We start from the raw sequence: 23,475 nt of genomic DNA on the forward strand, positions 1-23,475 counted from the left end.
CAACAGGGAGATAACGAGATGATTTACGTGGTTGCAACCTGTGCTTTTTCATGGGACAGGCTACTGCAGATCAGGGGGCTGGTGACAGTGCCTTGCCACCTTGCCAGTGAGACACTTTGTCTTCCTAGGATACCTAGGATTCCTCTGCCATCAGTGGCCTCTTCACTTGCTCTACCCCAATTGCAGCAGTAACGAAGTCTAAAATGGCTGTGTGCATGCCCTTTTGTCTTACCGGGTTGCATTTGAAATGACTGTGTCCTGACCATGCCCTGCCTCAGCTCCCATTACATCAGTGCTCTTGCAGTTGATCTGATAAAATAAGTTATATTTCCTACCATCTTCACCTCACTTCTGTGCCTAGACTCTCATGTCCATTGCCATTTCAGTGCAGGATCTCATTGCAAGGAGCTCTCAGGGAAGCTCACCACTGTGCAGAACTAAATTTGACCTTTCTGCTTCACCTGAAGCTTTGGTTCCCTGCAGCGTCGGGGCTTTGGGGCAGGAAGAAAAATTGCACTGTAATTTTTCCCTTGTTAGAGGTTGTTAGTCAATGGCTACTTAAAGCCAACATTGCAACTAAGAGTCTCTGCTATAAAACTAGAGTTACAGCACACAAGAAATCACGCTGGCAAACCGGAGTAGAATATCAAAGCCACCAGCTAGAAAGATTGGGATTTGGTGGTTGGTTTTTTCCCAAAGCTCTGGTAGCTTTCTGTTTGTTTAATATTTGAATTGTGCAGAACTAAATGAAGAGAAATACATATCTAGAGCTGAATAATTCTGGTGATACTCTGCATCACTTGTAAATTGAAAATGCAATGCAGTGGTCTCCTATGTATCAGTATCTTTAAAGATTGTATTGCAGTTGCTAAATCTGGATGTCTGATTTGTTAAATGGGCATAAACTAAACCCCATGTTTAATAAAGTGAATAAAATACGTTCTGCAGGCCCCACTCACTTGTCAAATTTAGCAAAGATCTTGTGGCAACACTTTTTAAAAATGGATCCACCCACAATTACATTTGTACCCGGTCCAGTTACAGCAGCTCGGGGAATCTATAGCAACTTGAAAAGCAATTTGAATTTAGGGTGTATTCTAGGCATCAGCTGCAAGTGCCTTCTTAAAAAAACCCCATAAAACCTAAACATCTTACCTTCTTCCTCTTAAATACATTTCAAATTCCCTATTCTCACTGAAGCCGGAGGTAAAAGCCCCACTGACACGGAGCAACGTGCGTTCTGGTTGTCAGCCTGTACAACAGCAGGGATCTCTCTAGTTTGCTGTGCCTCCCTAGACCTTTGAGTTGGCTGTGTTGAGAGAGACACTTGCTACATAGTGGAGAGGAGTTAAACAGCAATTAGCTCAACTATGAGAAGGGTAGAGTGATTTCAAAACCCTCTCCAGGTTTGAGGCTTGTTATTTTAAGAGATGCTGCTCTGCCACGATGAATAAAACTGACAAAAAAGCAGCTTTAAATTCTCTTCTCATGTAAGACAAAGCCTCTTCATTTGCTTATCATAAAGTAACAGGCTATTCCTTTCCATTAGAGTCAAAATTTCAGTCTTATTATTTACACATTACCCAGAAGGACTGTTCTAACCATGATTTGCAAAACTGCTCCTGAAGTTAGTGTGCACTGTAGGGCGCTCCAGAAAAGTTAATTGCTGCTATAATTAAGCTATATGATTTGGTGATCACGTAAAATTCAGGTGCTCAATTATAAGTAGTTATGTACAAAACCTTCTGTAACACTGCTTGTGCATATTTCCTTGTGCAGATAGCTAGCTTATTTAAAGTCCACGATTCAGAAAGCCTCTTAGACTTTTTTTTTCCTTTTCCCATCTGTAGTAAATGTTGGGTCCCTGTTTCATTACAACCAACTTGCAGAGTGAAATCAAATTCACATCTTTGCTTACTCCCGTGCTTTGCACTGTGTAGGCTGTGAGTCTGATTCAAGTAAAGCTCCCTTTAGAGCGTACTTTTTTTTCCACGTAGTAAAAAGATTTCTCTGGATCTGCTGGGTATTTATGGATTTGGCTCATTGGAGAAGCTGGTTAAGAGGACTCCCTTTTCTTTTGTTGTTGAAATGCCATCGTTGTGCTCTCCTCTGCTACCAGTTAATCTCTCTGATGTGAGTCTCTTTGGAAAGTCACCCATGTTTTCATTTCTTTTATTCTATTTGAAGGTTGTCCTTCCATTGAAGACTCATAGTTGAAGTGCTCAGTTGTAACTGTTTGTATGTTAACACTTTGTGGCCGCATGTCTGTTGTTCTTTGTCCTTCTGTTTTGTTTTTTTTTTTTTCCCCCATCTGCTTCTAGTTGAGACAATCCAGAACAATCCCATCCTCCTCATGGAAAGTAGCCCTCTGGGTGCTCTCCAGCACCAGGACAGCTTCATGGAAACAAGTATCCCCGTTCCCGTACTGAATTGGCAAGATGTTTCCAATAAAAGTGCTGGTTTTGCTGAGTGTGTGTAATCTACACTTTTGTATTGTCTATGGTGTTGGGTACTTGGGGTGCTTTTTGGAGATCATACTGTTGCCTCCCGGAGTTGAAATCTTCACACTGTGTCTCAGGCTGTGCCACATGAAATAACCACTTGAGATCACGCTTGGGTATACCCAGTCGGGGAGACCCAGCGTGCAAAGCATGAGTTGGGATTACAAACTGTCCCATTCCGGTGTCGATGCTGGAAGGGAAGGCTGCTGCCATGTCCTTGCTTTTTCTGTCTGTGGTGGCTGTGCTGCTGGAAAGAGGCTTTGGCAGAGCAAGACATAGTCCCTGGGTGGCCCTGCTTGTGTGGCACACAGCGTGCACAGGACCCCCTGGGAATGGGTTGGTTGTCTGCAGCGTGTCTCTCCCCAGCAGTCAGCCACGCTGCACCGTGGCCAGAAGTCTAATTAATGTCTGTGTCGGAACAGATTTTGTCCCCTTGAGTATTTCACGTTTGGACACTCCTTGTGGCTCTGCTGAATACAGTGAATGAGGCTTTCAGACCCCAAGGTGGCTATACATGTTGGCTTTTTAAAATTAATTTCTCGACTTCTGCCTTAAAAGCAAAGTTTGATGCATTTGTTTTGCCTTATTTTCCATCATAAATGCTGCATGGCCTAATTTACTCTGGTTGTGGCTGGTGCTACATCTGCAGTTTTAATAAGATTTGGCTTCTGTTTTAGTTTTTTCTTCCCCGTGTGTCTTATTTGCCCTTTCTCACCCCTTGTTCAGTGTTTTGCATTGAGAGCTTGGTTCTGCTGCCTTGTTTTTTAACAAGCTGACCCTTGCTGTTTATGAGCAGTCCCAGTATGTTATGTGGTCATACAGGATGGCAACATTGCTGACTGTTCCAGATAGTCTCTCCCTTTGTCTTTTGAAGATGTAGATGATTTTTCGGTATGCAGTTGCCATGTTGCCTGTGCTGCGATGTTCTGTAACAAAGCAGAGGGAAAGGATCTGGTACTATTAATTAATCACTTTGGAGGTCACTGATGAAATGCTATTTAGCTGTCATCTGATATTTCCTGCTGTCAGGACAGAGCTTTTAGAAGCTTCTCTGCTCTTTACCTTGCGTGTCAAGAGCACAATGTGGCCGAGCGGTGCTTGGTTTGACTGTAGCGAGTGCTGAATCCCAGTTCAGCCACTGGACTGTGGGAAATTTCCAGAATCATAAACACTTACGTACAACAGAAATCTACGTTGCTCTTGATCTCAGGGTAGCGACTGCAGAGTGCCCAGCGCTGACCAGTGACTCCAGTGCAAGCAGGGTCTGGCCTGTGCTAAGCAGCTGGCTGGCTTTTCTATTTTTTTATTTTTATTGAATTTTACATATCTTTGATTGCTTTCAGTATTTCCCGCTTCAGTGCCACAGCTCAGCCTGCAAATAGCACATATTGAAATCTGCCATTCGGATACCCCAAGGACTTAACTCAGTGCCAGCAGTACATTAGGAGGATGGCCCAGTGCCGCTCACTTAGTGGGAAACAATTAGTAAGAACATTGACAAACGAGTCCATAAATGAAAAGGCACAGTGCTGAAATGAGTATTAAGGAACCATAGCTAAGCAAAAAAAAAAAAAAAAAAAAAGTTATTTTGCTTCTTGTGTCACCTCTTCTGGAAGCGCAGTTAAATCTCAGTTCGTTGCACTGGCCCGACGTGTGCGTGCTGCAGTTTGAGCAGGTCCTTTGCTGGGAGAGAGGATGCTCAGAGCACCGCTCGAGCCAGCTCTCCTCTTCCTGAAGCTTCCTCGTTCTGATAAAGTCTGCCTTCAGACACAGTACCAGGTAACTTCAGCCAGTGCAGTAAACCGGGGGCACCTCTGTCCTTACCTAGCGACCTAAACGAACAGCTAATCTTGATGAAGGTCCTGCTACCGCTGGTCCTGGTCCAGCCATCCAGCTTCCCCCTGGGCTCGTAGTGCTTGTCTGAAAAACCTCCCTGCTGTTGTCAGGACCTGAGCTGTGGCTGGGGATGCCACCTCTGCAATGCAGAAGACGTGGCCCTTCAGGAGCAGGAGTGGTTGCCGGGGCTGGGCGTCAGTCTGTGCTGGTGTGGCAGCATCTGCGATGTCCCACCCTGGTCACCGCACTTCCCAAGAAAGCCCCCTTGAAGTTTCAAAATTGCAAAAGCGGTGCTGCACAAGGTATTTGGTGCAAAGAATACATGGAGTTTAGGAAATACGTTATTAGGGGTTTTTTTCTGTGAGTCAGGTCCCAGGGTTTCATCTGGAAGTTGCTGTCACTGCGGCTTTGGAGTTGAGGAAGCTTGGCTGAAGGGGCAGTAATGTGTAAAACAGGTTTTCTGTCCGCATTTCCTGCCCTGCCTTTTCCTGGCCCTCGTTTTTCTTAGAAACTGTCCTTTTTTAGGGTGTGTAGCTTGGGAAGGGGAGAAACATGAGAGCAACCTGAGTGGGCTGGAGCATGGGGGCGAGCACTGCTGTCGGCCAGCGCTTCATCCCCTGCAGAGCAGACTCCCGCCACCAACACGGGCAATACCGAACAGTTCAGTAAGGCTAAAATGGTTTAGGCTCTTATAGGAGTGAAAATTACTCCCGCGGTGACGCTAGCTAGGATGGTGTTGGAAGGGCCGTTAAGGTTGAGTTTTTTGCTTCAGACTTACTGTATTCAAAAATCCCCAGTCAGGCCCAGGAAAGCGAGACTGACTAAAAAGAGCAAACCCAAAATACCACTGTTTCTTCCTTTACTCTCTTTCCACTTTCTGGATTCTTGAAGAAGGAGATAAAATTGAGGCAGAGCTAAGTGTAGACACGCTAAGGGAGCCGGAGCCATGATCAACCCAGGCAGCACCGCATTTGGCCCAGCTTTTTCTCCTGAGTGGCATTGCTGTAATGCTCTTTAGCGTGTCTTCCAGCTGCTTCCTAATTCAAGCCACAGATGGGTTTTTTTATATTTAAGGGAGAGGAAGAAGTTCAGGCTTCACTGGTAGGTGTTAGTTAAATCTGGACCTGGCATTTTGCCTAGTGCAGACAAAGCCAAACCTCTCGTTGCATCTGACCAAGTTTAGGGAAGCTGATGGTCGTCATCATGTTGGGGCACCCGTTTGATGTGACACAAGGGCATAACTGCAGAAGGATCGCGCAGTCTGTATAAGCAAGGGAAAGGAGAGGAAGGGGCAACCAGGGAAGAGAGGAGAGAGTTGTCCCAAGGCATGCAGCAATGGGAACGAGACCCTTTTTACCCTTGAGACCTTTGTGGGGTTGAACACAGCCAGCTCCTGGCTTGGCTCATGTTCTCCGAGTGCAGTCTCCGCTTGAATTTTCTCCTCTTGTTTGTGCTGGTGGTTTCTGCAGTAGGAAAGCCGTGCTGGCCCAGTGGGGCTGGCTGGGTTGCGGATACTGGTAGCAGCCTTGACAGCCAGCAGCTCAAGGCAAGGTGAAAAGAGGAGGAAAGTGCTGAGAAAGTGATGCTGGTAATGGCCTTTCAGGCACAATGTGGGCAGTGTGTGCAGCTCATCATCAGGTCAGGCTCCCGCTAAGGCTCAGATCTTGCAGTCCACGAAGCTTTTACACAAAGCAGCTTGTGGCCTGATTTTCCCTGCAGAGAACAGAACTCTTTTGCCAACACTTAGCTACACATTTTCTGCTTCATACGTTCCCTTTCCCTCCGCTGCAGCAGGATTTGTGTGGGCGCAGACACTGCTGCTGCGAACTGAGAGATCGGAGGAAGTAAATCAGTAGCCCCAAGCAAAAAAGAGCGCTATTAAAATAAACCAGTTGCCAAAACAATGCCCCGTGTCAACCGCATGCTGGGATCACATCCAAGGATATCTAAACTGGCTGAAATAAGTGGAGGATGTTGGTGTGTGGGAGCAACGTGCTTGCGTTCCCCGTGGCATCTGCTGCCTGGCTGGGTGCAAACCTGTGCCCTGTCTGATACCTGGGGATAAAGTTCAGATGCTGCTGCTCAGGTACAGCAGAGATGGGCAATGTTAAAATGCTAGTAAGTAGCTTTGCTTTTGCACCTTAGTGTCATACCGGTGCTGCCTGCTGTGAAGTCCTTGGTATTGGCATTACAAATCTTCTGCAGTGCAGATCTTGGGATATCCCACAGACACTTAATTCGGCCTCATAGCGTCCACAGAGGGGTTGGGTGCTCTCACCGCTGTTAGAGGGAGAAAACTGAAATGCAGAGATTTCTGTCGTGACTTTCAGCATCTCTGGGTTTGCCAGTCCTGCACGTATTAGGTCCATTTCCCTCCAATACATGTATAAGGTCCATGTGAGCATGACTTTAAATCCTCCTTTTCTGTATTTATGTACTAAAGGGTTAGGCCACACTTGGTAAACCTCAGGTTGGGATCTAAAAATCCAGACTTGCACGTTGTACGAAAGAAGCTCTGTTTTCACAGAGACTGAGCGCTCCCCGATCTGCCAACACCGATTGGAGATGTAAGTGCTCGGCACCAGACTCCTTTCTTTCAATAGCCCTTACTTTAACGAGTGTTGGCTGTATCCATTAGCAATAAAATACAAGTTCAAATTTAGTCCCTGCCAGGCATGAAAAGGTTTTCTTGGGTGGTTTTTTTTTTAAGGTGGTGTTTTTTTTTTTTTTTTGCACTAATGCTTCTATCTTGGAGATGTTCATTTAAGTCTAAATGTTTCAAGAAAACAAACAGCCCCTTTCTAAGGTTGTTTTTTGTTGTTCTCCTTACCTTGGTTATTTTGTCTTGATGTGAATATATGAAGTTGCGTATATTCACATCTGTATGTATGACACATGCTTCTGTTATCGCTGCTTGAATAAGTCTGCCTGGATTTTTCTTTGGGGTTTTGGATTTGTTTTTTGAGCTACTTATTTTGCTTCTCTCAATCAAAGACTGCTCCTCCAGCCACATGTCTCTCTGCCTGCTGTGGTGGTTGCTTTCTTTTCAAACCAGAGCTCCGATGAAATGCTGGGGGTTTTTGGTTTGGTTTATTTTTCATTCCAATCAGTTCTGAAAGATTTTTGCGCCTACCAGCCTTGTTTGCCTCCTTCCTCCCCTCGAGTTCATCTTGCCCAGCCTCTGTCTGTTGGTCTAATATTTTGATTTCCCTGTTTCAACTTTGTAGCAGATGTTGTTCAGTCTCATGGTGCCGTCTTCATGGAAAGCGCGTCCCTGTCCACCCCCATTTCAGCCCCTCAGTTCAGGGGCTTCCGGAGAGCCAGTGAGATCAGCATTGCCAGCCAGGTCTCAGGAATGGCAGACAGTTACACTGCTTCCAACATAGCCAACAGTAAGTGTTTCACCCCCTCCGAGACTACCGCTCGCTGCCGCACCGCTCTCTCAGCGCCACGCAGAGCCACGCAGCTTCTGTCCATCTGTCTGGGGTTATGCTTTTCATTTATAACAAAAAGTTGGAATTATTCCGCCTTTGCCCGGTTTTGTCGTAGTCAGCGCCGCGTGTTATCGTATCCCCTGGAGGAACAGCTGATATATGCGATTATAATACAGGGGCCATCGCTGTGTTGTGCATGTTGGACCGTGCTGGTGATAAATTGTTCAAAAAAAAAAATATAACATTGATAACTCTGAGCACCATTTGGCTGCTGTGCGTGGTGAGGGTTAATCCAAAGGGATGTTTCTACGCTGCCGTTGATAAGTCGTGCAGAACTGGTAGGGATCAGCACTGCCAGATCGATAACGCAGGATGTGGCATGTGGCTTGATGCAGATCACTTAAATGTAGCCCACAAAAATGGGGATGAGTAAGCCCCTCTGTAATGCTGAAAGGGAAGAACAGGTTTGGGTTATTTATTACTTTGCATTAGAAATTCAGCTCTTCTGTAGCCTGCAGGGCAGCTCAGAGAGTTAGCCAGTTATGACCCATATCCCAGAGCCGAATGAGGAATAAAACAGATTTTTTTTTATTTGTTATTTTTCCCAAGACCTGTGTAACTTCCCAGCTAATACAGTGGAGAACAACAGCCTTTGTTAATGGTTTGGCCCCTTCTTAACAGTCTGTGTCCTCAGGAACCTCTGATAACTCAGACCAAAAAAGACTGAAAACCAAACAAATCAAAAAAACCAAACAAACACCAAAAACCCCTTCAGCCCTAACTCTTGTCCCAGAAGGTGGCAGAAATTTAGAAATACTCCATTCCTGGCGTGTTAGACCACAGGGCTATGAACACTCACTTCATAATTAATTGCTGAGGTTAATAGCGCTCCCCGAGGCAAGTGTTACTGAAGGTCTGTGGGCACCGGTCAGGGGCCGCCGTAACTTCTTGCCCTGTTTGAGGCAACACTCGGCAACAGGAATAAACCACCTGCGCTCCAACAAACGAGGTTTTCTTTCCCAAAGCACATCCGAGAGCTGATGCCGCACTCCCCATGTATCTTTGTCCCCCTAAGACATCTTGCCAAGTGCTTGCTAAATGTGAATCTGCTTGGGAAGAAGGCTCCTGGGGGAAAAGGTGTTTGTTTTGTGCTGGTTTCACGCCCATGGGGAGCTGCCGCGTTCGGCTGGCCGGGAGGGGAAGCGGGGGGCGGTGGGTGTTCCTTACGAAGTGTTTACACCGGGGTGATGCCTGAAGGCCCGCGTGATGCAACCGAGGGATCCTGCCTCTGCGAACTGACAGCAGGCTGCCTCTCTTTGCTTTCCCCACACTCTCCCCAGTTTTTTTTTTTTTTTAGCTTCTGGTTTGTGTGATTTATTCCTCCACACACTTCACAGCCATCAAAACCTGTTTCTGAGACCGGAGAGGAAGAGTCTGGCCCGGCGCGGGCTGACCCGATGCGCAGCCTGCCCCAAGGGCTGTCGCAGCCCCTTCATTCGCCTCCCCGGTGCTGACACATCCTCTGGGCCCTGGCTCTGGCTTTGCAGCTCTTGCGCTCGACCTCATTAGCACGGTGGTGATGTGAAGCTGCGGCGCTGAGGGTTGGATGTGGTCCGTGCTTATCCCGCAGGGAGAGCCGGAGGAAGTCCAGAGGTGCCCTGCGAAACCACGGCTCCCTCCCGGGAGCCCTCCCTAGGGTGCAGTTTCCCTTGCACTGTGAATTTCTGGAGAATGAAACCAGTGTTGCCTGCGGCATGTGTGTGCCATAATAATAAATTGTGATTTCTGCTTTTTTTTTAAATTTTATTTTTCCTTTTAGAAACCAAACACCACCTTAATCATTGCAGAGGGTTTAGCCTTCTGTCCCAGCTTGCCCTCCCTCACAAATCCCCTACCCAAACCTCGTCCAAGAGACGTAGGCAGCATAAACATGAAATCCCTTCAAAGGGAAGAAAGCTCAAAGGGCCATGGAGTCAGGCTGCAGACTGTGCTCTTCGGATACCCGACCTGGACATCAAGACAGGTATTCTGGAGAGATCTACTCTGCTCGACCTCCTCTCATTCGGTACTCACAGAACTTCACAACAAGTCTATGCGCTTTCACTGAGGCACTTGCAATTTCTGGTTGCATTTTAACAAGTATTTCTCTCACCTTGCTACAAAGATTGATCAGTCACGGCTAACAACTTGGCAAGAGCAGGAGTTCTGGGCAGAGCTGTGGGGACAATGTTTCTGCCCTCACCACTGTCTTTTGAGCATGGAAGAGTAAATCCTGTCTGCTCCCTACAAAGAATCTGAAATTACCCAAGCTGGGGACTTGCATGAGAAATGAAAGGTTGGGACATGACCAGGAGCTGCCAATTTGGAAGACAGGGAGTCAGAAATGGCTGCGAGGAGGTGCCTGTGTGCTGTGGAAAAGCCTTGTTGATCCATCAACACCCTCCTCCTCCTACCCATGGCTCTTCAGAAAAGCAAGGGCCGTTAGGACGAGGGTGGCCTGGGCACTCAGCACAGCCAGGGCTGGGCCGTGGGGATCTGCTGATGCCATGACCTTCTGCACGTTGCTGTGGTGGGAGCTTTGTGCAGGTCTCTGGAAGGAGCTGGTGGGTCCATTTTTTTCAGTTCAGCATCAGTGCTCATCACCAGCTAGATTTCCCCTAACAAGGGGTTTGTTAGATCGGACCTTGTACCTGGCAACTTTCCTGGAAGTCTGTAAAAAAGGAACATTGTCACAGAGAAAAACCAAGCTTGAGAAAGCCTGTGTCAGAGCCCCAGCTTGGAACCTGCATGCAAACACAGCTCCTCCTGTTGCTCTCTTGATCTGATCCACCTTCTCTTTCCATGGCTGCTTTTCCAGGCTGGAGCACGCAGGGGTTGAGGACTCCTCCTCGCTGCTGGAAAGCAGCCCACGCCTTTGGGTACTGTGGCTTTGGGCTGAAACGTGCTCATTGCTAGGGAGTCGGAAAGGATGTGTGCGTGGGCAGAGTTCAGGGCAGCGTTGAAGTGTGGTGGTGTCTCATGGGTGAACGGTGGCTGTTGGTTACTTGTGTGCAAGTTGTTGACTCCCCAAGGGAGAAGGTCTTCTGCATTGTCTGTAACCTTGCCCACCCAAAATCCCAGTGTATTTTTCAGTCCCCCATGCAGTGATGTCCCTGCACTCCCAGATACTTTTCTGGTTGGCCGCTGCAGAGGCTGTGCTCCCAGGGAAGCTCAACTGGATGTCTCTGTTGCCTGCAATGTGGTAGCCCAGGAGGGCAACCAGGACTGCCAATCTTAGTGGCATGTGCCATGCATTCTGCCTTGTGGTGCCTTTTAGCATCTTATGTGGGCTCCCAGTATTCAGATCCTCTTCTAGTGTGGCCAATATCTGGGTGCTAAAGAGTCTTTTGTTCCTTGGTGGAAGCTAAAGGAGTTGGAAGCAGGGCCAGAGATGGCCTGAGCATGTACTGTGTTGGGCAGAGCACACACATCCTTCCTTCCACAGCTCCGGGGAGATGCATTTCTGTTTTACATTTTGGCACGTGGATTCCCAGGCTCATTGCACATGAGCCTTGGACCCCTTCCCCAGGGTCTGGACTAATGGCCAATTAATACCTGCCCTCTCGTGCCTTCCTATTTGCTTAAATAAAGGAGAGCTCAAGTGGTGATGCTGCTGTGTGTTCCTCCCTTGGGTTGAGCAGACACTGAGACCTGGGTCAGTTGTTCCCTCTTAGCAGTGCGACCAGCCAGGGAGCAACCTCCCGGCATACCTGGAGCAAGGAGCCAGAGCCTCAAAATACCGTTTGTGACTGAGACCGCGCGTGCGTGTGAGCCCCCTTTGAACGAGTCTCTTGCTTCTAGTTGCTGCCAAGTGGTGGGGAACCAAAAGGATCGACTACGCTCTCTACTGTCCTGACGCTCTGACGGCTTTCCCAACGGTCGCCTTGCCACATCTCTTCCATGCAAGCTACTGGGAGTCCACAGATGTCGTCTCCTTCCTGCTGAGACAGGTACAATCATCTTCCCTCCCCCGATCTCCCTTGGGTCCTCTTTCTGCTGAAAAATATTTTTGGCTCTTTGGTTTTTCCACTGCACCCTCCATAACTCTTGTTGACATGTAAAGAAGAAAAAATACCCTTTGCCACTGCAGATCCATCTTCTTCCCTTTCTTTCTGTTCCTCACCTGTGTTGTTAGTGGAGCTGCACCCATGCAAACTCCTCGGACGTGTGCTGTCACATCTGGTTAGTTTGAGTCTGGGTTTTATCATCGGAGCGGGTTTCAGATGGGCTTGCCGAGGAGCCATGGACTGAGCCCGGGGTCATTTCCTGTCAGGTCCCAGTGGCAAGTGTCAGTGGCACTTGTTTCTTGAATTGAGCTGTTCTCTGTATGTGTGAGTTTGGATCTCTAGTCTGAAACTTAAAGGAGACTTCTTGACGTACCAATAAAAATAGCACCAAATACAATAAAACCAAAGGAGAAGTTTTGTATGAATTTGATGTGCGTTGATAGACAGGGTTGGGTTCTCCATTTTGGCTTTCTGAGTTACTGTGGTCTCCTCTAGGAACTCAGACCATCGTCACTGCATTGGGATTTAGCCTGCGTTCCTCCAGTACAAAGCAGTTCTCCTGGGGCTAGGTAAATGGGGATCGCTGGTGGCTGGAGTCTGACACCTCCGACTCTATCAACCTACATTTGGCCCGAGATTTAAATTTACTGTTTAAAATGTGTTTTTCCTCAAATAAATAGTTTTCCTCCAGTTCCTTGGGGATGAGAGAGAGTTACTTGTCTTACAAAGTATGAGCCCCCCAAGGAATGCTACTTAGAGCATGGAATTGGAAAAAACAAAACTGAAAGCAACTTTGTGGATTGCGTTGCCCACTATAGCGCTTGGGTTTGCTTTGTGTTAGCTCAGCTGTTAAGCTGTCCCCGCTCTCTTCCAGCCTCCTCAACTGCAGCTCTCAATTATTTATGATTCTGTTGGCAAACTTTCTTTCAGCGCTATCTTCCAAATAGCATGGGAACCATAAACAGCAGAGATGTCAGTGCTGGTGGCAGCTGAGTGGTAGCGATAATCCAGTGAGACCCTTTCTTCCTGGGCTGCATCTAGCCCAGCGAGACATCTCAGTGCTTGCACACACCTTGCTAGATCTGCTGCTGTGAAACCCCAACCCTGCATCGATCTCAGACTAACGGGGCTGAAGAGAGAGACAGACAGACAGACCTGTAATTGGGCATGAGTGGGAACAGTCACGACAGTCTTGTACACAAAATGCTCCACTCAAGAAATAGCCAATTACTCAGAATTCAGCCCGAACCTGGGTCTTTAGCACAGTGTGGTGCTTCATATCTTATGGCTTGAGGTACCGCTCCATCCGTTCGAAGCCTGGCGGTGGCTGCCTCAGTCGTCTGGCACCCCCCTTCCCCAGTGCCTGTCTCTACTTACTTGTCTCTGCCTTGAGACCAGGGCTTTTCTCATTCCCTCTCTTCTTGCTGTCCTTCCAGAGCACTGCGCCGCTTCTTCCCCTAATAAGGACTTGTTTCAAATTGCCTTTGAAAGTAATCTCTGGACAAAATGTTAAAAGTAAGCTGTTGAATAGTTTTAGCCTCCAAAGATTAAATCTTGTTAAAACAAGCCCAAATAGGACTGGAAATAGATTCTTGATTTAAATAATTTTCAGTAAAACTTGTTATTTTGTTTACCCTGGATTTCCCTGAACTCCCTCCCCCACAAGCTCATCCTCCCTGGGGTGCTTTTTCCATTTCCCTGGAAGAAAACTATCTTCAGCTCTGCAAAGCGAGCTGGCCTGTGTCAGACCGCTACAGCCTGGGCCAGCTGGAGAGCTGCTGACCACACAAAGTATGTTCAAGACCTTGTAAAAGAGCCTACTTTAGGAGCCTCCTTAATTTTTTGGAGGGACAGGGTCACTAAGGACAACTGCTGATTTCAGAGTTCTCCGTGCAGAGTCACCTCCCAGTCTTAGAGCAGTCTTTGAGATGTCCCCTCGCCTTTGGGGTCTGTGGTGTTATTCTTCCCTCTCCCTTCTAGAGCTTAAAAGCAATCTAGGTAGGATCTAATCCTGCTTCTCCATCCCTGCCTGCACCCTGGTGACAGGCAGGAATTGCTCCCAAAGGCTGGTGGGCATCACCTTGCCCCTCTGATGCTGCTCTGGTGCGGTGACATCCCACCAGCACGATGTCCTTGAGCTCTGTCAGCCTTGGAGACGAGGTCAGCATGGACGGACACCCTGGGCTCTGCCTCGTGCATGGCCGAGCCGGACCCCTGCGTTCCTCCGCTGGGGTCAAATCAATAGTTTTGTCTCCTTTCAAAATGAGAGGAGCAAAAGCTGTGGGACAGGAGCAGTCCAAACTGTGTTTAAATGGAAATAAGAAACGAGCTGAAGGAACGGCACCTGTCAGCAGGAGGCTGCTCACAGCAGCCGGTGCTAGATCTGTTGCGGGAACGGCAGAAAACATGCGCTTCAAGGAGACGAGTCCCTCGCAAACCATGGGAAGAGACTAATGAACGCCCTGAGGAAGGGCAGATAACTGTGCAGAGCTTGTCCTGCTGTGTTTGAGTCAGTTTTGTACCTCCTGACAATGTAAATAACCTGCGTCCAAGCCAGGATTAAGTCAGCACTGGCCGCAGGCTTTACTAGTTCAGAAGAGACCACTTGTCCTTGCAATTAAGGGAGCAGCCTGTAAAACCTGCAAGCTGACAAGCCAAACGCCTGGCAGGCAAACCCAGGCCATCTCTGTCCAGGCGTTGTCCTTACTCAGCGCTGGCTCGGGAGATGCAGAACAGCGTGGGCAGGAGGAGAGGGGTCACTGCGCCAGTGGCTGACGTCTTCATGGGATCTGTCCTCCCGCAGGTGATGAGGCACGAGAACTCGAGCGTTTTGGAGCTGGATGGGAAGGAGGTGTCTGTCTTCACCCCCTCCAAGCCCCGCGAGAAGTGGCTCCGCAAGAGGACGCACGTGAAGCTCCGGGTAAGGGTGGGTTTGAGGCCGCTTCCACGGCGGGAGGGAGTGCTGTCGTGTGGAGGGGGTTCGATTTGGGCTGTAAGAATGGCGCTGAAGGCGGCCAGCGTGGGCACGGCTGTGTCTGTCCACGGCAGAGCAGAGGATCACGTTGCGCTGCTGGTATTTATTAGTGATTATATCTTACCCGTGTAGTTGTGCAAGAGTGATGTGAAAGATCTGTATCAGCAGGGTTTCCTCTTGGCCTTGAGTCTATGGAGAATACAGAAAGCGTTGGCTGTGGGTCAGGGAGAGGGACCGAATGTATTTCAAAGTCCAACAATGCAAGTTCTCTGCTCGGTAAATGCCCTTCGCTCCCAGGAAATGTCTCTGATTCCCAAAAGAGGGTAATTCTCTGCTAGAGCTGAAACAATGTCAGCAAATTTCTCTGGCAGCTGTTTGTATTGCCTCTTAAATCCAAAGTGTAAGAGTTAATAGACGGTATCAGCATTACATGTTCAAACTGCCATTTAAATTGGCTCTTCAGCCATGTACGCCCGAATCCACCATCAATGCAGGGCACAGAGTCTCACCTCTGCCGCAGGTCAAATGCTTCTCCAAAGCTGAGAGCTGTGGGTGGAGTGGAGGGGGGGAATGGCGCAGAGAAACCCACGCTCCAATTTGTCTGGTTGTATTTCGCTTTCCCCTGCAAGGCTGTCCATCGCTGCAAACTTTTTTCTTTCTTTTTTGACTTTTTTTTTCCCCTTTCCCTCTTGACTTGTGCAGAACGTGACAGCCAACCACAGGATAAACGACACCATTGCCAATGAAGATGGGCCCCAGACCTTAACTGGAAGGTTTATGTACGGTCCGTTAGATATGGTGACACTCACGGGAGAAAAGGTACTGTCTGCTGTGGGGGTTGCGCAGTCATGGGGTGAAAAGTGTGGGGGACAGGGACAGAGGCTCGGTGCTCCCTTGGTCCCTGACGGGGTTTGCTACCTTTGCGTCTTGGCCAGGTTCCCCTGCTCAGACTTGTGTGGTGCCTCCTACCAGGAACATCCTTCATTGCAGAGGTCTTCACCTCCGAGGCCGGGTTTCATTCCAGCGTCCCGATGTTTGGGTGCTTCTCAGCTCAGATCTGTGAAGTGAAGAGGGTGGAAGCAGGACCCAGCCCTGCTGCCATCCAAAGGGGCTTTGGTGGAAGATCCTCGCGCTTGGCCTGTTCTGCTCATCTCTGTCTCTAATGCTGTTGTTGACCGAGCCTCGCTGTCTTCCCAGGTGGACATTCACATCATGACCCAGCCACCGTCAGGAGAGTGGGTTTATTTTGACACAGAGATCAGCAACAGCAGTGGCAGGATTTCTTACGTCATCCCTGAGAACCGGCGCCTGGGCATTGGCGTGTACCCCGTGAAGATGGTGGTCAGGTGAGGTACCTTGGGGTGCTGGGGCTTGGTTTGCAAGAGGAGCAGAGGTGCAATTTGATGACTGTAGAATATGGTCCCTCATTGCGGGGCAGCTCTGTTGGGTGGGTTCAGGGCCTGGTTTGCCAGCAAGAGAGGGACAAAACCATTTGTGCTCTGCAGCTGTAAGAGGAAGATCCAGGTTTTATTCTGACTCCTACATCATCAACAGGATGGTCATTGAGCTCCCGTTGCAGGAGCAGATCTTCTGCACCACAGGCACGTGGCCTCGCGGTCATCTGCAAAACTGCACAACTGAGCATATTTTGAAGACCATAAACTTGTCCTTGAGGGACAGAGCTTTGTACTCATGATAATTCAGAGCCCAGAGGCTCTAGCTCAGCTCCAATTGCTGGTGCTGAGCTCTGGAAAGGGGAGGAGAGGAGCATCTTCTCAGTGGTGAACCCAGCAGTGGTTTTCTGGGAGTATTTTTTTTTTTTTTTTTGAGTCACTGATGCCAGAGCTCCAGAGTACTATCACCGGCCCCACTTTAACACAGCTGCCTTCATGCAGTGGCTGTCACTGCTGTAGCTGAGGGTGGCATCGCTGTTAGAGCCTTTGGGCTGGATTTGGGCGCTGCTTTGGGCTTGTGATGCGCTGCAGGACTTGGTGATACCTTCTGAAAGAACCTCTGTATCTTGATGCCTGTAAATACCTGCGTCCCTTTCAGGGGCGACCACACGTACGCAGACAGCTACATCACGGTCCTGCCGAAGGGGACAGAGTTTGTGGTGTTCAGCATCGATGGCTCCTTTGCAGCCAGCGTATCCATCATGGGCAGCGACCCCAAAGTCCGCGCCGGAGCAGTCGATGTTGTAAGGTCAGCGACTGGGGCAGTTGGTCTGTTTTACTCCGGCATCACTGTAGGTCTGCAATCCGTTGACTTCTGGCTTTCCTCCTAGGCACTGGCAAGACCTTGGCTACCTCATTATCTATGTCACGGGCCGCCCCGACATGCAGAAGCAGAGGGTGGTAGCGTGGTTAGCACAGCACAACTTCCCCCATGGGATCGTCTCCTTCTGTGATGGGCTTGTTCACGACCCGCTGCGGCACAAGGCCAACTTCCTGAAATCCCTCATCACGGACGTAAGCCTGGGTCTGCTGAAATACGATCGTAGCACGGGTTTAGATTGCTCCTCGTCCAATTGCCCCTGTCAGCACCAGTCTCTTGGCAGCAATGTGCCCCGCAATGGAAGATTAATCTGTTCATTTTATTTTCATCCTTTTATTGCTCTACAAAAGTGTCGACGCTGTTAAATTGTGTCATCCCTGCCCTGCACTGCTCCATTTCATCACTGGGCCTTCCAACACCAAATGCCTAATGAAACAGAGGCAGCAGTGCCTCCTTTTCCCCGCGCATGCACTTTTTTCACCTTTTTGGTGTTTTTCTGGCTGCCCGCGGTGTAAGCAACAGGTCTGAGAGAGCATGGAGCGGCTGCAGAAATGGCCTCGCACCACCCAGCCTTGACGGGAGACTCCACAGAGCATCTTCCCAAGCGTTCAACTCCAGGGAGGTCTTAATGTTGCTCAGCCCAGAGCCTCAGAAAAGCTCCAGATAAAACGAGATTTTTCTCAGTCTGGCAAGTGAAGGAGCTGCCAGTGTCCCGGCACTTGTGCCCTGCCTCGAACAGCGGGGACACACCTCATTGACTCTCTTGGACTCCTGTTTCAGCCCTGAGTCACAGCGGAGGGAGCAGCTGGCCCTTACTTGCAGCCTGCTCTCCCTTGTCCTCCAGAAGAACAAGTTTGTGACCATGGCCAGAGATTTCCTTTCCATCTCCCTGCCCAGCTTGCGGCTCCAGGGGCAAAGCCGGCCGGTCTGTGGCGGCACTGGTGTCCGCACCACCCCTGCTTCAGCCCACTGAGGAAGGGGTTGGCCAGGAGCTGCTCGCTGCTCGGAGTAGAGGCTGACGAATCCCTGAAAAGCAGCATATTTTGCTGCCTGTCCCTTCTCCCTCTGCCCAGCAGAGTTTAACAGCAGCACTGCGTGCGGCAGCATGGCTGGCGGAGGGGAACGCTCCCCGCTAACGATTACTGAACGGGGGGGTTGCAAACCACTCCTCTCCCCCAGTGACAATTAGGCAGCAAAGTGTGCGGCCTCCCTGCAGACCTCAAGGAAAGGCTGTGGATCAGCAAGCGGAGATCTGCTTTCGTATTGCTGTTACTCCTCTTGTTCTGGCCTGTAAACATCCCCGGCTCCGTTAATTAGCACTTTGCACAGCGGTGCATTATCCAGCTGGGAACTTACATAAGTTATTGACCTGAGATTCCCACAAATGCTATTTAAAAAAAAAAAAAACCCTGCTTGTTGAGCAGCATGGGGTGCCCGTATGTTCTGACCGCGCGTTGCTTTCTCTTCCCGCAGCTCCACATGAGGATCCACGCGGCATATGGATCTACTAAGGACATTTCTGTGTACAGCTCCATCAGCCTCCCGCCCACGCACATCTACATCGTTGGCCGACCCACCAAGAAGCTGCAGAGCCAGTGTCAGGTAGGAGCCAGCTTCTCTGAGCTCTGGAGGTGCCAAGGGCCTCCCGTGGGAGGGTGATGGGAATTTGGCCATCTTAAGACTGGAGACGCCAAGAGGACAGGAACTGTCCCACGTAGCAGGACATGCCTGAGAGGTTCCACATCTTGTACGTTGTCACCCCAGAGAACCTGGCACAGCAAACGCGTTTGGCTGGCAGTGGCTGCCAGGGAAATGCGTCCCATCCCTCTAACGCCTGCCCTCATCCCTCTTGTCTCGCAGTTCATCACGGAGGGGTACGCAGCCCACCTGGCCCAGCTGGAGTACAACCACCGCTCGCGCCCCGCCAAGAACACCACGCGCATGGCGCTGCGGAAAGGCAGCTTCGGGCTGCCCAGCCAGACCGAGTTCCTGCGCAAGAGGAATCACCTGCTGCGGACCATCTCCTCCCAGCCTTCGGCCACCGGCAGCAGCGCTGGCCACCGTCCCGAGCGCACCCAAAGCCAGTCCGATAGTGACAAGGAGAGGGACAGGGAACGCAGCCAAAGAAGCATGAGCATCGCCACAGGGTGCTGGGGCCGGAGCGCAGCATCCCGGCTGGAATCTGGCCTCTTGGGGCAGAAGTAGCCCGGCCAGAGCCAGTGACTGTCGGCTGCAGCCACGGGAGGAGAAAACAAAAGGAAAGAGGGATGAGGCCAGCATTACGGGCTGGAAGGGTAAATATGGTGCTACTCTAATAACATCACGGTATTCTGGGAAGAGACAGGATGTTTCCCACGCAGAACGTGCAGGCCTTGCAGCGGGAGCGTCAGGTTTGTGCAGCATGAGCCCAAGAACAGCTGGAAGTTGCGGGGGGGAAGTCTCCAGGTCAAGATGGCGCTCTCTCCTGCCTCCTTCTCTTATCCAGGTTTAGTGACTGTAAATACGTGCCTCCTCGCCTTGTTAGCCATCGCTCCGATACGCGTGACCGAGTGCTGTCCTCAGAGCTGCAGGAACGGGGGATGAGGCCGGGGGAACTTGTTCGTGGTTGTCCCAGGAGTCAGACTGAGGTGCTGTGCCGGTGCCGCACGGGGTGGGGTTGGGGTTCGAGACGCTTGTTGTTTCCCTGGCACGGACAGCCCCAAGCGAGGGATTTATCGTGGGCTGTGCCAGGCAGGGCAACCGAGAGCTTTACCTGTACAAAGAGCTTCAAGTTCAGCCACTTTCTCAAGGAGTACGTGCAGTGGCAAAATGTAAAGGCGTATCGATGCTGTTGGTAGAGGCAGAACGTCAGCAGATTCACTCCCAAGAAAGTGGGGTCGTTATTGTTATTGCTGTTATTTTTTAAAGAGACCTTTTAGAAGCCGATGGCATTCAATGCGTTGACCTGTTAGAAGAGGAATACAAGCTATTTTGTTTGAGCTGTTACAAACCTCAGACACTTAATTTGCTGTTAAAGTCTCCAAATATTCTCGCTATATATTATTTCCAAAAGTAACCACCGTATATTTGGAAGCAGCTGAAGGCACTCAGCAGCTAGATTGCATTGCAGTTTTTCTCATCCAAATGCAGGGTCTGACTCTCTCAACACCCACCTCTGAGACGTTTTCTTCTTCCCAGGTTCTCTCCAAGTTCAGTAGCAGCTTTCATGGGAACTAGACTCGCTTCTTTTACCTGTAGTTACTGAACTGTAAAACCTCATTGTTTTTTGCACTGATGATTTTTAGAATGGAAACCTGTTACCATCTCATGTAGCTACACCTAACTCTTTGTAGTGCATGACAATGAAATATTGCTAAGCCAGGGTGTGTGTGTATATATATACATATATGCATATACATATGCACACACACGTATATATATGTATATATTTTAAAAAAAAAAAAAAAAATCTGTGCAGAAGTTTTTCCAGCAGTAAGGAGACTGTAAGGAAGTGTCATTGCCAACAATGTCAGGCAAGCTTAAGAAAAGGCCATATCTTAATTTTCCTGGTGTGTTTCTCAGTGGATGTGCCTGAGCTGGTGGTTTGTGCTGCTGGAGCGAGCCGGGGGCTGGGTGCGTGGCAGAGGGGAGCTGCCGGCGCACAGGGCGAAGCGCTCGCTGCTGGCCGGCGTCCCTGGTGACACCGAGACGCGTGCGACGCGTGGTACAGGAGCGGGAGCGCATCGCTTTGCGGCAGCGGAGGAGAACAGTGCCTAGAGCGAGGGCTTGCCGAAAAGCCCCTTCATCCTGTCCCTCCCAGGTCAGCCTGGCCTCCTTGCACACACCTCCCGGGGCGGAGGGGCATCCACCCCGGGGGCTCCGGGGTGCCCATTTACAGGCTCCAGTTGGCCTCTTCACATGGAGATTTTATAGTCCTACCGAGCTCCCCGACCGTGTGTAACCCTGCTTTCCCCCACCACACTTTCCCGTCTTTCTATCACTTTCTACTTATGAGGATCTTATTTATAACAAAGAATTTTTTAGACTGGCTGCTTCATTTTATTAACTGTTTCAATATGAAGTGCAGGATGGCCGCACTGAGACACACAGCACTGTGAACACTGCTCTGCTAATTGGCTCTGGGCCACGGTAGGCAAATCTAACTCATCAGACATCCAAGGTAGATCTCATGTGTTCGTGGCGCTGGAGGGTCGAAGCGGAGGCAGAGGAGGGACAGTGCTGAGCTGCCGATGGCGTCCGAGCCGGTGGAGCGCTCAAACCCAACTGCCCGCCCGCCGCCCACTGCATCTCCCACGTCTTGCAGCCTGACTGCAAAATGTTCAGCCACTTCTCTTTGATAATTATTCAGTTACAGAACGTATCTGATGACTTTTGTTACCGAAAACTGACTTCCCTTTCTGCCGACTCAGCTCAGCTCTCTCTGAATGTACATCTAGAGCTTACTGAGTTTAAAAACAATGTGAATTGTCCCAGCTTTTTTGCTAGTCGAATGTTCTATCAAACAGATGCCATCTGAGTAGGAAGCCAAGCCACAATCCATCCTGTGAAGTCACCAAACCACATCATAAAATAATTTCTGCAAATTTGGATATGGCCTTTGCAAAATTCAACTTTCCTCCAAGTCCACAACCAAGGCATGATCTGTACATTTTCCAATGCTGACAAGATGTTCACATTTTCTTATGTGTAGATAGTGTAAAACAGAGGCGAATGTAAATGTTCAACATAAAAAGTGGATATATAAAATTGAAAGTTATTTATTTATGTAGAGGGGAAAAAAAAATGTCTGGAGGGACTGGAACCTTCAGGGTTTATTAATATTTAAAAATGTAGCTTTTTGTTTCAGGCATTATGTACAAAGCAATTATTTTATGGACCAAGTTTAATGTAACTGTCAATGAATGCAGAAGTGCAATATTATACTCACCTCTCCATCACTTCATGTTTTAAACAGCTACTAACCCGTTAGACTGACAATCATAGCACCTCCGTCCTCATCCTTTGTTGAGCTTCTTGAAACTTGCCCGGGTCCTTTCCCCGGCCCCCCCATCTGTTGCCACTGTACGGATCCAACGCGGAGAAGCAATTGTAGAGCAGGACCTTTATTGCTGCAATAATACCAGATGAGGTGGGTGTAGTTACCAGGAAATATGCCAATAAGTTTTTTTCTCCACCGATTCAGTCCATCGTAGTCTACATCAATCTATCCTCAGCCGCCCCCATCTGGCACTCATCTGTCTGAAGCAAAGATCAACATGCTACTCACTCAAAGAACAATAGCAATAGTTTAACTCTGTGTTTATAACCTGTTTGTTCCGAGCTGTTTTGGAGAGCAATGCATGTGACCCGATGCCTTTCCACGCGTATGGAAGAGGATCCGTTTGGATGCAGTGAGGGAAAGATGAACGTATATTCCATCCTTACTAAAGGGGCACTGTCAGGTTACAGACCTAATTTATCTTTGTTACAAATAACTTGTTTGCTTCGAAAATGAAAGAATAGGAAGTCTCTTGTACTCCTCCCAATCACCATTGTCTGGGCAGCCATCGGTGCGACCGGCGACAGTCGCGCTGCTTCTGCTGCAGCCCACGTCCTGTTCTCGCACACTACCACAATGCAGCCCGCGCTGCACAGGCTGCCTCAGTCTCTTTTTTTTTTCTTTTCTTTTTTTTAATTGTTTCCATGGGAATCACACTCTGCTGTGGAGCTTAGATTTTTTTATAAAAAAGCGGCTTTTTGTATTACTGTACTATTGGGCCCAACTTTCTACCTGACGCTGTCCCTTTAAAATCTTTTAAAAATAAAAAGAGGAGCCCATGCATTCCCTCCGAGTTGTTTTCCTGGGTTTGCTCGATCACTCAGTCAGATGAGGCAAAATTCTAATACCAAAAACGTTTACAGTGTCTGATACGCGAGCCGAGAGCAGTAACTAGCCAAAGGGTTACTAACAAACTCCCGCTCCGCCCAGCAGCCGCTGTGCTTGCTGTAGCAGCCCCTTCTTCAGGTATCGCCACCGTTTGCTGCATTTCCTATTAGTTCTAGAAGCCTTACGGTCCCCTCCCTGTCCTCAGCACCCTCTGCCTGTTGATACCCTCGACTGTCAATTTTATATTCCAACGATGTTAGTTATATTTTATTTATAAAAAATTGCTTTGGGGGTAACAGACATGTGTGTGGGGGGAACCACCGGAGGGCATGCCCGAGGGCGCCGGGAGCCGCGCTGGGTACGCCCCTGTGTGTACAGTACCGTGCCGATGACTCGCTTGTGTGTGACAAACCTTCTGTACAACTTCCTTCTCCTCCTTGCTGTTAGTGCATCGTTCCAATGCCTGGGTGTGCTTTGTGTACAGTATCATTGTGAGTTACACAGATTAAAGAAATGGGAAGGCTCTTCTCTGTCTGCTTTTTTT

The 23,475-nt window shown here is 49.2% G+C and overlaps 1 protein-coding gene across 13 annotated transcripts in view; it reads left to right on the plus strand.

The window, feature by feature from the left end:
- The window catches only part of PITPNM2 (phosphatidylinositol transfer protein membrane associated 2), a 141,212-nt gene extending 117,767 nt beyond the window's left edge, over positions 1-23,445 (plus strand). For 5 of the 13 annotated variants that reach the window (XM_054843887.1, XM_054843886.1, XM_054843889.1 and 2 more), the window contains 11 exons: positions 2,322-2,471; positions 7,565-7,729; positions 9,591-9,794; positions 11,612-11,760; positions 14,621-14,737; positions 15,494-15,610; positions 15,989-16,137; positions 16,844-16,993; positions 17,076-17,259; positions 18,539-18,667; positions 18,926-23,444. In XM_054843887.1, coding sequence (XP_054699862.1) covers positions 2,322-2,471; positions 7,565-7,729; positions 9,591-9,794; positions 11,612-11,760; positions 14,621-14,737; positions 15,494-15,610; positions 15,989-16,137; positions 16,844-16,993; positions 17,076-17,259; positions 18,539-18,667; positions 18,926-19,270 — 1,859 coding nt within the window. In that variant the 3' untranslated portion in view covers positions 19,271-23,444. Of the gene's footprint in view, positions 1-2,321; positions 2,472-7,564; positions 7,730-9,590; positions 9,795-11,611; positions 11,761-14,620; positions 14,738-15,493; positions 15,611-15,988; positions 16,138-16,843; positions 16,994-17,075; positions 17,260-18,538; positions 18,668-18,925 lie in introns of all 13 variants that reach the window. The other 8 variants (XM_054843891.1, XM_054843892.1, XM_054843899.1 and 5 more) reach the window with 8 other exon arrangements.
- The last annotated feature ends 30 nt before the right edge of the window (positions 23,446-23,475 follow it).

This window comes from Grus americana, chromosome 16 (assembly GCF_028858705.1).
Source record: "Grus americana isolate bGruAme1 chromosome 16, bGruAme1.mat, whole genome shotgun sequence".
NCBI classification, from domain to species: Eukaryota; Metazoa; Chordata; class Aves; order Gruiformes; family Gruidae; genus Grus; species Grus americana.